At 40.4% G+C, this 15,705-nt stretch overlaps 1 protein-coding gene across 5 annotated transcripts in view; it reads right to left on the bottom strand.

The window, feature by feature from the left end:
* Nucleotides 1-15,705, bottom strand: part of ush2a (Usher syndrome 2A (autosomal recessive, mild)) — a 214,996-nt gene that overhangs the window by 17,849 nt on the left and 181,442 nt on the right. For all 5 annotated transcript variants that reach the window (XM_084931033.1, XM_084931019.1, XM_084931025.1 and 2 more), the window contains 5 exons: nt 14,429-14,586; nt 12,597-12,755; nt 12,296-12,458; nt 10,908-11,125; nt 8,846-8,982 (listed from right to left, as the gene is read on the bottom strand). In XM_084931033.1, the coding sequence (XP_084787159.1) occupies nt 8,846-8,982; nt 10,908-11,125; nt 12,296-12,458; nt 12,597-12,755; nt 14,429-14,586 (835 nt within the window). The remainder of the gene's footprint in view (nt 1-8,845; nt 8,983-10,907; nt 11,126-12,295; nt 12,459-12,596; nt 12,756-14,428; nt 14,587-15,705) is intronic.

The following is a 15,705-nucleotide window of genomic DNA, read 5'->3' as shown; positions in this document are numbered from 1 at the left end:
AGGTCAAGAGAAAGAAAGAGAGACAGGGAGGCAGCGTAAACAAGACAGAAGTACAGAAATGGAGACAATGATCAGGAAAGAAGAGAAAAGAAAGGAAGAGGTCTTGCTAATTTATACATTAAAGAGCTCTTGGATCTTAGATGGTTCAACACAACTTAACATTGACTGCAAAGAAGCAATCTATTCAATCTTCTGTATCTTTCTTCTGACTTCTCCTGTGTGTGTGTGTGTGAGCTAAAGAAGAGGCCCTGTGGACTGAGTGCCTAGATTAAAGTGCCAGCCTGCATGTGTGTTCCTTAAACCATGTGCACATGTACTGGTATCTGTTTTTATTTACTCAAGTAAGGCCACATGTGGAGCATCTTGTTTTGTATGTACCAATGTGTCCCGAGAACTGTTCAAGCACGTGTGTGTGTGTGTGTGTGTGTGTGAGACTGCACATCTGTGGGTATGCATGATATTCAGGTAGAGAGGCATGCCGCAGCCAGGGGGACAGTGTGTGATACTAATTAAGAATAACCATGTGTATTTGTCAAAAGAATTATGCTGATTATCTCACAAAGGCCACAGTTCTAGGCCCCGCAGAGAGACAGAGACAGACCAGCATTAGCATATGGCTACACACATGCATGCACATACACAAACACTCCATTTCACTCCTTGTATCGAACCCACGCATGATAAAAGAATAGGTAAACGTAAGATGAGCGCCCAAGAAAATACATCAAAGAACAATGCCTAGTGACAGATGAATGGGGTCCAACTGGTCTGCCTTTAGGACGTTTGTCTCTACAGGCCTTCTCTGGCCTCTCTGCTCAGTCATATTAATTCCTGCAGAGATAATAAAGCACCACGCTGTTTCAGCTTTTTTATTGTGTGTCTTACTTCTTTCATGTATGTGATAAAACATGTTAAGATCAGATTTGACTTAAATGATCTTAATTCAGCTCAAATCACTTCATCTCATTCAGTTCAGTTCCATTCAATTCAATTCAATTCAATTGTCCAGCCTATTAGTACAAGCTGTGCCCTGACCAGCCCTGTGAGAGCAGTAATTGTTTTCAGAGGTTTCTGAGGTGAGCCAGTACACCACACACTGATCTCTTGCACCCCCATGCCAAGCTCTCAAGCCAAGTTTGTGTGTGTGTGTGTGTGCATATTTATGCGTGCATGCCTAATTCAATGCTGCTGGAACAATTGCCCTGTGTCTGTTTGCAAAATGCCCTGCATGGGTGTCCCTGCTAGTCAGGGTGCGTTAGACAAACCCTGACACATAGAGACCTTTGTGCGACACGTACACAAACACACACATACACAAACACACCACACAGACACACGGAGTGGCCATTAGGCATGTGTTATGTCTGTGGCCAGCACAGATGTAGAGAGGGACTGCAGGGGTCTGGAACAGGCATGCCCACTTCACACAGACATTCATGATTGGCTCTGGCATCTCTGGACCCCGGGAACAGCATATTTAGTGTGTATATATATTCTTGTGTGTGCGCGTGTTTATATTTGTGTGTGTGATGCAGCCAAAGACCAGTGGACAAATTATAATGAGTAATGGTCAGCATGCTAAAAATCCACAGATTTCTTGTGAAATTAAAATAAGAGAGCATGTTAATGATATATTTTCAGCTAAGCTTTATTCCATAAAACAAGGCAATAGAAAAATGTCTCTTGTTTTATGTTTTAAAGCTAGTTAAAAAAATGGGAAAAAAGTAAAAAATATTTTTTATACACACAATTTTAAATGAGGGGATCGCTGTTGATGGCAAACATAATAATAATTAAATTGGAGGATGTTTCAGGAAATAATATTTCTTTATCGCAACTTTACAAAAAACATCGAAAGTAATGAAATGATTGTTTGTTGCGAGGTGAATGGGAGCGTTTTAAAAATCCACTTGATGGAAACAGCAGACTGACCAGAATCACAAAAATCCTACAGGCTTTTTGGCAACCCCGCCATCTTTTCCCTACCAATCGATAGACATTATGTTAAGTGTCAAATATATATATGCCCATGGTGTGAGACAGCATCAGAGAGGTAGGAAGGACTCCTCAAAACTAAATAGTCCCCACTTCCAAAACAAACACAAATATTCAGTTACTTGTCACACTCCCACATGCTTCTCGCCAGATTTGAATGGAGTCAGTAATCACAAATATAGCAAGTCCTTTTCTCTTTTTCTCATACATTCGCACCCTCTCAGCATTCCTTTAAAGTGATGACCATCATATTGTGGTTGCAGTACTAAACACCGACTCAAAGTGGAGAGTACTACACTGGGTGGTGTGGCCTCTTCACAGACAGACACACAATAACACCAACCTATCATTACCCAGCGAAAGAGGGTGTGTGTGTAGGAGCGACGGAGCAGGAAGAGATAGGGAAGTAAGAACGTAAACTCACTTGAAAAAAAAAATCACTTGAAGCTAGAAGAAGAGGGAATGAAGGGGCAAGCATTGTGGATGAGCATAAGATAAAAACTGTAATTTTACACAGAAGCAGGGAAACTCCAGATGGACATGCAGTGATGAAGGAATGGGCAGTATGGAATGATAGAGGGAGGAGCTGCAAAAAAAAAAAAAAAACAACCCACGAGTAGAAACAAAGATTGCAGAAAGGAGAGGAGGGAGTGTTGCAGCCTGATTATTTGGCTGTTTATCCAGAATGCTGAGAGCCCTCCAATCAGAGATGGAGACCTCTAACTAAGAGGTCTGATAGGCCGAGGGCCTAACAAACTCTGCATATGAGTCTCCTTATTCTCTCTCCTCTAATCCTTTGTTCCTCACTTCACCTGTCTCCTCCTCCTCTCTTAACCTCCTCATGTCTCTCTCCTCACTCTCTGCACACTCAGCTCTGCATTTCTCTCTTCCCTCCTCTCTTTTCTCTTCCTCATTTGTTAAAGGGTGTCACTGAGTGCAAGGGCAAAGCCTTGTTATCCCTATACTGCCACATTCTTTTGCTGGTTTATGGTTAAAGTGATGCAAAAAGGATTGCTGAGCAGCAAGTTAAGAGAGGGTTAAATGCAACAAGTAAAGCTTTTTGCCCGTTTATATGTAACTTATTTGTTTTTAGATTTACCATCATGTATGAACATCTGTATATCTTCTACATTAATTGAATAAAAGTATACCCTTTCAAGGATAAAACTGCAGTAACATGGAGAATCTTTTCTTTTCATGACGGTGGCTGAAAAACTTAACTGGACAGTTACTTTAGAAAACGTATAACACATACACATTAAAGAACTGCCCCATATCATAAGAGGTCAGGCACGTAAGGTACTGCTAGCCTTTCACGTAACTGTGGTTTTTTTTTTTTTTTTTGTTTCTCTGATACATGGACTGAGAACGAATCTTAAAGAGTTTATTTGTTTCTGTTGTTGCAAATTTAAGGTCACACTGGAGACCTAAAAGTCACTACCGTCTCAAAGCCACTTTGTGAGAGAGAATGTTATTTGTTTTTAACTTGGATTTAGAAATAAATATACAAAGGAAGTAGAAAGGTTTAATTTGTGAGTGTTACAACTGTTGGTAGGCTAATTTTGTTACTAGGAGCCAAATCAGCTTGAATATTCTGCTTGGTCTTTATGTTAAGCTGACTTAGTAATCTCTGAACTTACTCTATATTTATAAAGTGTAAGGAGAGGTGAATCCTCAGGAAGTAAGCCTCCATTTGGTGACGCTAAACCTATTGCATTCAAATGTTTGCTTTAGATATTAGCTGGGAAAAGCACAACACAGAAATCCTTATGGGGGCAAGATAGTCCAGGGATCCTGTGGAGCTTTAGCCCAAAAACTTTTTCATTTCACTTGAGGAGCTGAGTTGACCTGAACATATTGGAGCAGAAACGTTAACAGTTAACTAAAAGAAAGCCTATTTGTAATAGGCAGAGAAAATTAATGAATATGATTCAAATATATAAATAAAGTCCAAAAGTGAAAAAACTGCTAAAATATCTTGCCAAAAGCAGGCATGCAATGAGATAAACAAAAAGAAACTGTTAGCTAAACATACTAGATAAACACGTAGCTAACATTTTTAAAAAGTAAGCTGTCATTTTTTAGTTGAAGGTAGCCAATAAGTACAGGGAATTGTTAAATGTACGGATTGACAGTTGAAATTATAAGCTAAAAATAACAAATATACCGTTGAAAATGTTCATTAAACATAATCAATGAAATAACTAGAGTACTCTCCAAGTACTGGACAAACGGGTGGTCATGTTGTTCAAGGGGAGACCTTTTAGATTATGCTGGGAACCACTGACCTAAGAACTTTGCAAACTGATATGTTCATCTCAAACTCAGTGCCAACGTACTGAAATGCTTAAATATTTCTAAATTATTGAATTCATAGAACATACTCACATCATGAGTTTAGGGTTGTTTCTTTTTTGACCTGTAACATAATATTCAACATGTTTGGAGACAAACACACCGCATGTTCTGATAACGTCCATCCTTCTACATCTTTTGACTACACATGCCTAAATACACACATGCTGATGGCATACCTAACACACACACACAAACACACCCTGTGAAACCTCGTATCGGCTTTAAGACACAGTTCGCCGGCTGGCCCTCGCTGTCCCACACTCTCTGACGGGTTCTTAATGGTAAACTAACAGATTGTAAACATGCTGCTAGCTCTCTCTCTCTCTCTGTTTCTCCACTCTCTATATTAATCACTTTCTTACTTTCTTACACTCCTCTCTTTATTTCTCTTTCCCTCAGTCTTGTCTTCCTTCAGTTCCTTTACTTCCTCCTTACCCCCCTTCACTTCATCCTTCCCCATCTATCCCCATCCCTTCTTCCCTTTTCCTCTCTCTCCCTCGCTTTTCCTGGGGTATTTTTTAAACAATGTGTCCTTCATGTACGGTTGGTTACGGGGCGTACAGAAGGACATCATTAGCGCTGGTGGTTAAGCTGTAATTTACACCATTACCGAGGTAGGGGCCATTTTTATTGCCTAGTAAATTTCAGCTCTGAAATATTTAGACCATATGGCTCAATTTGTGTAATAACCTTAATTTCCAAGCACCCTTCAGCTCCCTTCAGCGCCGGCTGTTGTTGGCGGATGGCAGAGTGGTGCGTGTATACCTCCGTATGTGTGTGCACGGTGTGGAGTTGTGGAGCACAGACACGCACAAGCATGTACGCAGAAACACAGACATGGAGAAAATGTTCACGTGTACGCAACACATAACCTTTTACACCGTCTCTTCCACATACTGTCACAGATTCATTCATTCACACACACAGAAACATGCACGCACACGTATGTATGCATGGCGGTAGCAGATTAATAGGGTGTCAGCTTCTGTTTGGGTGAGGGAGCGTCAGGCGTCGGCCAGATGGTTCTCAGGGATGATGACTGTCAGGGGTCCTGCTCTGATCAATGGGATGTATTAATACAGCACACACGCGCACACACTCACATACACTGTTGCATTATACACACACAAACAGAAATGTTGTGCGTGCGCACAAGCACACACAACCATATTCAAACATATGTATGCACACAAAGTAATGCGCACACACACATTTGAATACACATATGCCTGTGGTCTCTCTTCACCAACGATCCCAAGGGCCACAGTGTAACATCTGGAATAGCCAAGGGAGGGAGGAAAGGACAGCAGAGTAAAGGAGGAGAAAGAGGGAGTTGGTAGGCAGGGAAACACGAGAGAAATACAGGAAAAAGAGGAAAAGGAGGGGCAAAGGGAGTATGGGAAGTAGCTAAAGAAAGAGTGCAATAGAGAAGGGTTAAAGGGTGAAAGGCATAAAAGAGGTAGTAAAACTGGAAAGAGACGAGGGCAGAGTGGAGAGACGAGCTGGGGAAATGAAGATATAAGAGTAAGGTGAACGACGATGTTGAGACACTAAAGAGAAACAAGAAAATCAGCCACAGAAGAGACTGGAAGTTTTGAAGAAGAAAACGCACAGGAACAGACAGAAAAAAGCAAAAGAGATTAAAATAGTGACAGATGTGATCAGAAGAAGAAAAAGAAGTAAGCTGTGGGGAGGTTGAGGTGGAAAGCTTGAACACGAGCGAAAATAGAGTTTTATCTACTCGATAAAGCATTTCTCCAGAGCTATTGAGAGCAAAATGATTACCGGTGGCCAGAATCTCAAGTGATATTGTCAAAAAATGAAGCAGTAGCAACAGCACGTGAACACAAAGAAGGAGAAACTTGAGATAAAAGGAGAACAAAAAACCCGACCAAAACCAAAACATGAAGCACCGTGCAATAAAAACAACCTGACAGGGTAGAATGAGTGACAAGCATGTTTGTCAGAAAGGTGTAAAGCATGGAGAGTGAATTTCTGTGTGCGCGCGAGACAGTGTGTGTGCCAAGCGGCGTGTAGGTGTCTAGCGAGGCAGGCCGCCTGCGCTTCGTACCCTCATTCCGTCCGATTGCCATGACGACCCCATTAATCAGCCAAGCTGGCACAGAGCAGGGTTCCCAGCCCAGCCTGAGATCAATACACACACAAATAGACACATACCAAATGGATACACACACACACACACACACATGCACATATGCACAATTACTACATGCACAAAAGAAATTGAAGTGGATGAAGAGTGTGAAAGACTGGATCCCTTTTTTAGAGGGAAAAACTTAATTAAGGGTTGAAACAAAATATTACAGGGAGAAGTGCTAGACTGGTTTGTGACTGTTTAATATGAAAACAAAATATAAGCTGTTCATGTGCTTCACATTAATGTTATGACCCATATTTTACAATTAATTTAGCAGGGCTGTCAAACTTATTTTAGATCAACCCGATTTAATCTAAATTAAATTTCAATGAAAAAAAAAATATTGCCAGTGCTACCACTCAGCCTCCTAGAAGATCCAGCTACGTGATTTTCTTCTCGAGATATTGCATTCACAAGACTTTCAGAAAACTTGACCTTTGACCTTGAGAGCAAGGTCAGTATGATTCCAATACCCAACAGTCTTTTGCAGCTGAGGGGTGAAAATTAAATAGTAAAATAAAGACAGAGGAACCTACATTTCTTTTAATGTTATAAGTACAAATAGATGCTGCAGCTGTTCGCAAAGATGAAACCATTGTTACATAATACAAAAACACTACACAAATTGTTGCAAATTGAAGACACACCTCAACACAGATCTTTGACCCAACCACGTATTTTTGGTGTATTATGTCAGGGAATGATTTTGTCAGTCAGAAGGCTCTAAAACTAATAAAGATTCAGACATCTGGGTTGGATAAAATTAACATTTCAGACAGAAACAAAGTTTGCAAAGCCATCCAGTGGGCTGGACTCTAACAGGCTGGTTCTGTCCCACAGGACACCCCTGACTTAGGCATTTTTTTTGCCATCGAATCCTTGATTAATGATGCTAAAGCGAACAAAGTCAAAACCCAAATTTTAATCCTTCAGATAAAGTCTGCTCTTCCTGAACCACCTAAAGGCTTTCTAATTTTCACACTCTTTGTGTATTCCTAAACAACACAGTGCATGTGGTGAAGACAACTGCGTGACAAATGACCGCCACCAAAATAAGTCTATGCCATGTCAATGAGCCTCCTGCACACACACACACACAATCTCACACAGGCACACACAAACACAGAGTGTTCCATATCAATGAGAAGGTGAAAGGTCTCCATTTACATCTTGTATTAATTATGAGTGACAAGCCAAAGGTCACAGAGGGAGAAGAGGCCACACATATGGACAGAATATAGATCTATACTTCTACCTTGTCTCTCTTTTGCTCTCCTCCTTACCTTCCTATCTATCACTCTGTCTCGTTCCCTGCTTGTTCATTTACTTGTCTTTTTATCCCTTCCCCTTCTCTTTTTCATCTCACTCATTCTAGCTCTTTTCATTCTTAACTTCTTTAGCAGCTATCTACCTCTTTGATCTCTTGTTGCTTTAATGTTGACCATATTCTTTCAGTCTGTTTCTCCTTCCTTCTGTTGTTCCTTTTATACAAAAATTTTATGTTAAAATGTTTTCAAGTTGTTTATATTTTAGCTTCTTCTTAAAGATTATTTTGTGGTATTTGTGTCAATAGACTGGGAAGTGCATAAAAACAGGAAGATGGAGAATGACATGCAGGTCGGGGCAACTGGGAATTAAACCACAACTCACTCCTATGTGTGGTAAGTAACCCAGCTATCTAAAACCAGGTTGCTCTTGAATTAATTTTGATTTTTAAATGGATAACTAACTGAAATTTTTCACAGACAGATTATTATATTATAGACACACACACACACACACACACACACACACGTATAGATGTATGGTGGATAGGGGATGCCAGCAAGTGCTGGCAAATATCTCATTGCAGCTTTTGGGTGAACTCAGTTTGCAGGCTGAGCTGCCAGTTCAAATAAATGGTAAATGGCCTGTATTTATATAGCGCTTTACTAGTTCCTAAGGACCCCAAAGCGCTTTACATATCCAGTCATTCACCCATTCACACACACATTCACACACTTGAGAGTAGATGGCAGCTGTTAATGTATAATATGCATATTAATGCATATTAATAATATGCATATATATGGGAATGAAGGTGTTTGTATATGTGTGTGTGTTTGGTATCAGGAAACATGCTCATACTGGTATTTCTGATATGTTAGAGCATCCAGCATGATACAGAATTATGGAAGTGGTCTTGGGAATAGCAGACCATGGGCAGCGTGTGTTTATGTCTTTTCAGGCCCCTCACTGGCAAACAGATGGCACAAGCACCACAGGTACAGTCCAAATTTCTTTACATTTATTGTATGAATGACATCTGACATGCACGTGTGTGTGTGTGATTACCTCTACAGTGAGAGCAGTAACAATAGTTGAGTTGAGCGTAGGGTCCTTTTGGTGCTTCTTGTAAACCAGCCTATAATGGGAAATGAGACCATTGGGCTGTCCTGGTTCACTCCATTTTAGGTGGACTGAATACGCACCTGTCAAAGTAGCATGGTGAACTGTTACAATAAATCAATACAAGATACTTTTATACGTGTTAGTCATGCAAATGTGAGTCAAGACACAAAGTTTGCTAAAGTACATCATAGGGACAGAGCGCCACGAAAACATATGTGACAACAAACCTAATCAGACACTTAAATGACTGTCATCTAACTGAACACGGACATTTTAAAGAAGGTAACAAAGGAAAACTGGATGAAACTATCCAGAGCTTAGAGCCAGCTACAAGCCAGCAGCCTCGGTATGAGCGGAGGATGAATGCAGTTACAAAGAAAATTTTGGAGAAGAGCGAAAAAGAGAAATGGGTTCACGTCCTGTTACCTGGCGAAGTCATAAACATACTATGTAGGCACCGGAAATTTGTTTTGTTATACAAATCTGTTGCACTTGCTTTTGTTTGGTAAGGTGAAATACACTGAATAAAAAAATAAAATGAACACAAAACAAATGATACTAGATATCAGCACTGATATGGACTGGGTTATGTGTTAAGAATGAAAGGACGCCATATCGTGCGATAGAAGTGAAAATTATCAACCTACAGAGGGCTGAATTCAAAGACCCTGAAAATACTCAGTAGTTTGTTTGTTTACATGGCTTGAGATGATGGATGGGGTCCTCCTCCTCCCAAAACTGGAACAGGGCATCACTGAGCTCCTGGACAATCTGAGTTTTAACCTGCTGGCATCGGATGGACCAAAACACAATGGCCCAGAGGGGTTCAATTGGATCAGGGGTGGCCAACTCCAGGCCACGAGAGCCGGTGTCCTGCAGGTTTTAGATGTGTCCTTGATCCATCACAGCTGATATAATGGTTAAATTACCTCCTCAACATGTCTTGAAGTTCTCCAGAGGCCTGGTAATGAACTAATCATTTGATTCAGGTGTGTTGACCCAGGGTGATATCTGAAACCTGCAGGACAGCGGCTCTCGAGGCCTGGAGTTGGCCACCCCTGTATTGGATTTAGGTCAGGCGAGGGTGGGCCTAGTCAAAGGTATCAAGTCCTTCATCCTCCAAAAACTGTCTACATACTCTCACCACATGAGGCTGGGCATTATCATGAACTAGGAGGACCACAGGCACCACTGCACCAGCATAGGGTCTGACAGTGGGTCAGAGGATTTCAGCTTAATCATAGTCAGGGTGCTGTTGCCTAGACTGTAGAGGTTTGTATGTCCCTTCATGGATATGCCTCCACAGACCATCGCTGACCCACCACCAAAACGGCCATGATGAACGATGATACAGGCAGCATAATGTTCTCCATGCCTTCTACTGATCCTTTCAGATATGTCATATGTGCTCACTGTGAACCTGCTGTTATTCTTGACAAGCCCAGGGTACCAGCGGTGAACCTGCCAATTCTTGTATTCTATGGAAAATGTCAACTGGACTCCACGGTGCTAGGCAGAGAGCAAAGGGCCCACTGGAGGATGTCAGACCACCCAAATGAAGTCTGACTATTTTGTCAGAGACATTCACACCAGTGGGCTGCAAGATGCTGTAGGGGTCTCACCTTGTGATACCAGTACTGACAATGAATTTAGCTAAATCCAAAACTAGAAAAAAAACCCCAGAAAAGATCAGGAGGGAAAAATGCCACTGACCTCCACTTGTAAAATCATTCCTGTTTGATTTTTGTCTCATTGTTTCCCCTCTAATTTGCCTGTTGTTAAGTTCATCAACACTAAAGCAGCTAAAAGTGATAAACAAACCCCTCCACTACTACCAACCAGATCAATATCTCAGATATTTAACTGACTTGATGCTATACTATGATCTCAGTTATACTTATTAAAAAGAAAACACAAAATAATTGTAAATTGAAACTGGCAAAAGAAAATCGTAATGAGGTCATCTCTAATAAATACCGGTTTTCATGTGACTTGGTGAACCTACCCGAAGGAGTGACAATGGGAACGGCCATATCTTGTGGTTTTGCCTCTAATGTCTGGCCCAAAGCCCAGTGACTCAGAATTGAGCCTCTAGAGTTGTGGGCACGAACTCTGTACTGATAGTAGCTGAAGGGCTGAAGAGCAGGACTCGCATCAAAAAATTCAAGAGGCCCACTAGACCAGATGAAAACCAGCAGCTCCTCCTCTGTTCCTAATGGACGCCTAAGAGAAAATAAACACTTGTATTAGCTTTTCATCAGTTTCCTTTAAATACTTTCATACTATATACACCTCATTAAAAATTTAAATATTCAATTTTTTGGTGATGTTTCTCTTTTTTTTTAAATTAAACAACTATATCAAATCTATTTTAATTTTGCACATATTTAAGTCAGTTTTCTAAAGATAAAGACACTAAGTTTGTGTGGAATTCAAATAAAAAATGGATCATCACATCTTAAACCCTCTGTATAAGCCATGAGCTGATGCAAGCACCCTGATGTCTTTGGTAAGCCCATTTGTCTGATTACGTAGGGTTTCAGGTGTGTGCATGAGAGACGGAAAGAGAGAGATTTTCCTGTTTTATCCAAGTCCCTGTCTGCCTGAGTCTGATCATGCCAGATGTGTCACTGAGTGTGTGTGTGTACTGCTATGCTAATGTGTGTTTCCTGAGGACTTAAAGGGCTTAGTCTGGTCTGACCCTGCATACAGATCACAAACTCTTTGGTCAACAAGCAGACCACGACCTTCAGCATGTATTAATGATGCACATTCACACACACCTACACACACACACACACACACACACGGTTACAATAAATAGACATTTATCTGAAAGTATAATCACTAAAACTTTTATCCATTACTGCATAGAAAGGAAAATATGTATATTGTTATGTATCTTATATGTAATAATCGTATGTGTGCTACTTCTGGTTCAACAGTCTGAATTGGTACTCTGAGCACATGAACACAGTGTAGGTATGAGAATGTGAAAAAAGCCTTGCATGTGGCTTCTGCATGTTCTTGTGTTTTAATCATAGATCCACCAGCAGGACTTGAAATCTGATTCTATTTTATGCGATACATTTATGGGAACATATAGAAAATTCAGAAGGGTTTAAAAAATTCGAATACCACTATAACACTATAACTTGATAAAGTCACTTCTAGGTGTAAGTACTGATGATACTGGCAAACAGTCGATATATAGAACAATGACATGCCTCAAAAATGCACTGTACACTTTTTCAACCTACAAGACTACCTTTGGACAAAGCACAGTCTCATAGCACAACTACATCCTAATTCCTAAGGAGAAAAGAACAGGTATTTATAAGAAGGCAAAGCCAGGCCATATGTCTCAGTGTACTATATTTGTTTATCTGTTACCTGTATATATGGTAGGAGGTGATGAGTCCATTTGGTTTCTTGGGTGGTGACCAGTGAATCTCCAGAACATTGGCTTCACTTGCCTTTACTGTGGGGGGCAGCAGATTTTCTGGGGTGGCCTCTAACGTCCGCACAAAGACACCATCTCCTACTCCACAGCCCTCTATATGAAACAGAACAATCAGAAATAATTCTGGTACATGGTTAGAGACACAACAGCAACACCTTAACTAAGTAAAATGGCCATAAAGTTTTTATCAATCTACCTGATCGGTACTTCATGCACTTAAAAAATATATACCTATCTGACAGGCTTGCACTCTTATGTAGTAAATAGTGAAAGGCTTTAGATCTGTCACAGTGAGGTGCAGGTCTTGTCCAGCATGCTGTATTATTGCATCTTCACTCCCTGGATTTAACAGGATGTTGTAGTTCACAGGCTGGCTGTTATTTAGTTGACCTGTGCAAAGAGAAACAATATGATAACCTTTAGGTGGTTATGTCATTTACTGGGATAGATTTATAAGAAAAAAAGAAAAAAATATTCTGAGTTTTTTGCTGTTTTTTCCCCAATTTTTTCTGAAGTTTTGGCTTAACAATTCCAGCACTGTGGGCCTTAGAACCAGACAAAAACACACAAATGTATACATACAGATAACACTCACACGCCCATACACACATGCCCCTGGACTTTGTTAATATTCTCACAGGAGGTTTTTCCATAATTCAGGCCAACTGTATTGTGATGGGTTATTCAACATTCATGAACTCTGGATATCTCGAGAACGAACTGATTACCAGACAAATGAAAGACTTCAATTATTCACCCCCCAACTCACATATGCACACACAAACCTTTGCACACACATCTCTGACTTCAGCACATTCAGGTTTTTAAATGGACACACTTTGAGGTAAGACACCTTCACATAATATACACACATGTGCGTGGAGGTGTTTATGTGTGAGCGATAATGGCGTAATAATGCCGTAAAGGTTTAATTCAAAACCTATCACTTGCATTATCATCTTGTATTTAACACACACACGGTGTACACACACACACAATTCATGCATGTTCTCTTCCATACAGCTAAAAGCCTGCATTCAATACATTTTCTCACACACACATGCACGCACATACAGGCACCAACACCGCGATGGAGGAATTGATCCTCGAGTAAATGCCTTTTTAATAGCCATAAGTCAGTGCTTTGGCAGTCAGTGTATGCATTTGAAGACATGAACACAGGTGCATGTACACAGACACATACACACACACTGTCAAGAGAGTCAGGTATGCACACACACCCATGCACACACAAGATGAAAACACTCCAGACTCTGGGCTCAGGGAGTTAACCAAGCGTGAGAACCCAGCCGATATTTCCTCACCTTTAAAATCAACCCATAATGACGATAGAATAGGCCTGCCTATGGAAATATCTTGCAATGGTGCACACAAACACACACACACATACACACACATTCACGCGTGCACATACACAATGAAATACGTATAAAGATGCATAAATAAATACAGACAAAAATATACAAAAACAAAAGACACACAAACCCACACACACTACTAAGTGAAGTGTCTTTGCTAGTTGGCCCTTTAAGCGGTTTCTGAGATAGGAAATCAGCCTAATGAGAGAGTAATAGTCAATGATAGATGGGTTAGGGCAGACAATCACTGCCCCATAAGCATGAAACTCAGCCCTATGTGTATGCTCATGTATGCCTGTGTATGTGCCCAGGTCTTGAGAGGCCAGAAGGTGAGTACTCAGAGCTTTTTCGTGGGTGTGAGCCACCCTTTTTCTGATTTCATGAAACAATATCTTTAATGTCCCTTGTAAAGAAAGCTAGCACATAAATTCACAGCACTAAAGAATCACCAGTTGTAACAAGCTAAGCTTGGTTTCTGAGTTGAAATGTCTAAAAAATATAAATAGTATTTCCAAGGAGCAAATTTAAATATACAAATGATAGAGAACAACTAGAACTTAAAATAAACGTCTAATCTTTGACACCATTCTGACGGAAATAACTTAATACACTCTACAGAATATCACTTAGGGCCATCCAGCCTTTCATCCATCCATGTGTCCTTTCATTCAGATTGCTACTTACCAGGAGGGGACCAGGCAAGAGATATGGAGTAGGGGCCTGACACTGTCACATTGTGCGGAGGTGGGATCCCAGAGGGGCATGAGACTGGTGTTTGTATAACATATTTGTCACTCACACCAGTCCCACCCCCCGTACTAGCCTCCAGCTCATACAAGTACCTAAATAGATAGTGGGGCAAAGAAGGGTGTGGAGAAAGCAACACAGACATTACAGTGTGAGGCTGATATACCATAACATTTCTTAGCATTTGTCAGTATATGACCTGAAATTTGTTTACTTTATTTACAGGCTTCATGTATTCCCATACATCAAGTATTCAAGTGTATTTATCTAATAAGCAACTTCCACTTTGCAACATTTCTATTTGTACTTTTCTTCCATCTGTGGCAGTGATCTTTTGTCCTTCATAAGCATCCAATCAACTCAAGTCTTACTCACATGCTACAAAACATACTACATGGTTGTTCATTTGCATCTTCTTAGCGATGCGGTGCATGTTGTGCAACAGAAGAAAATTACAGCCAGAACAAACTTTGGGTAGTTCAGCTGCCCTGCATTTTTATAATGAAAATCAGCCCAGCTGTGCAAACGCAATGGTCTCACTGATGTAGTAAATCATAGTAAATCAGTGTGAAGCCACAATTGAAGTGGAAAATTCTGTGGATGATCTACTAACAGTACAAATCTGTTAACATTAAAGCAAATGCAACCTGTTCATTTCAATAATGACCAGTGCAATCTACTAAGAGCAGCACAAATTAACAAAGAGCCACGAACAAACACAACTCATGAACCGAGCATACCACTAATCTCCTAACACCACAGGGGCAATTTGTTACTTGTAATATGACAAACGTAAGTGTAGGTTTTATTCTTGGGAAACAGCATGCAAGTGCAGTCTAAGGAGAAGCATTTTTATGTGGTAGAACTGGAGGCATTAGCAGAAGAATGTAAGACTTTTATTAAAACACTGCTTGCTGAGAGGACTTATAAGCCTTATAACATGTAATAAAGGCCTCCTTGACACCTTGGTTTAAAGCAGAGACCAGAGATATTAAAGCTTGAAATCAGTTTTGGTAAAACAAATGAAGGCTTGGGCAATTGATGAGATGACTGATATCTGATAATGTGCTTCTCGGACACATCAAAAATAGAAAAGAATTTGCACAAGTAGTGCAAAGTCTCTCTTTTACCACGCCTTCTCTCTTCTCAGAGTCATACCTCTTTCTAGCAAGAACTACCACACCCATATAGAGCACAAGACAAGTTCAAATATA

Source organism: Perissodus microlepis, chromosome 1 (genome assembly GCF_051167445.1).
Source record: "Perissodus microlepis isolate ML-2025 ecotype Zambia chromosome 1, ASM5116744v1, whole genome shotgun sequence".
Classification (NCBI taxonomy): Eukaryota; Metazoa; Chordata; class Actinopteri; order Cichliformes; family Cichlidae; genus Perissodus; species Perissodus microlepis.
The sequence above is the reverse complement of the archived record's forward strand: the minus strand, read 5'-3'. Positions and strand labels throughout refer to the sequence as shown.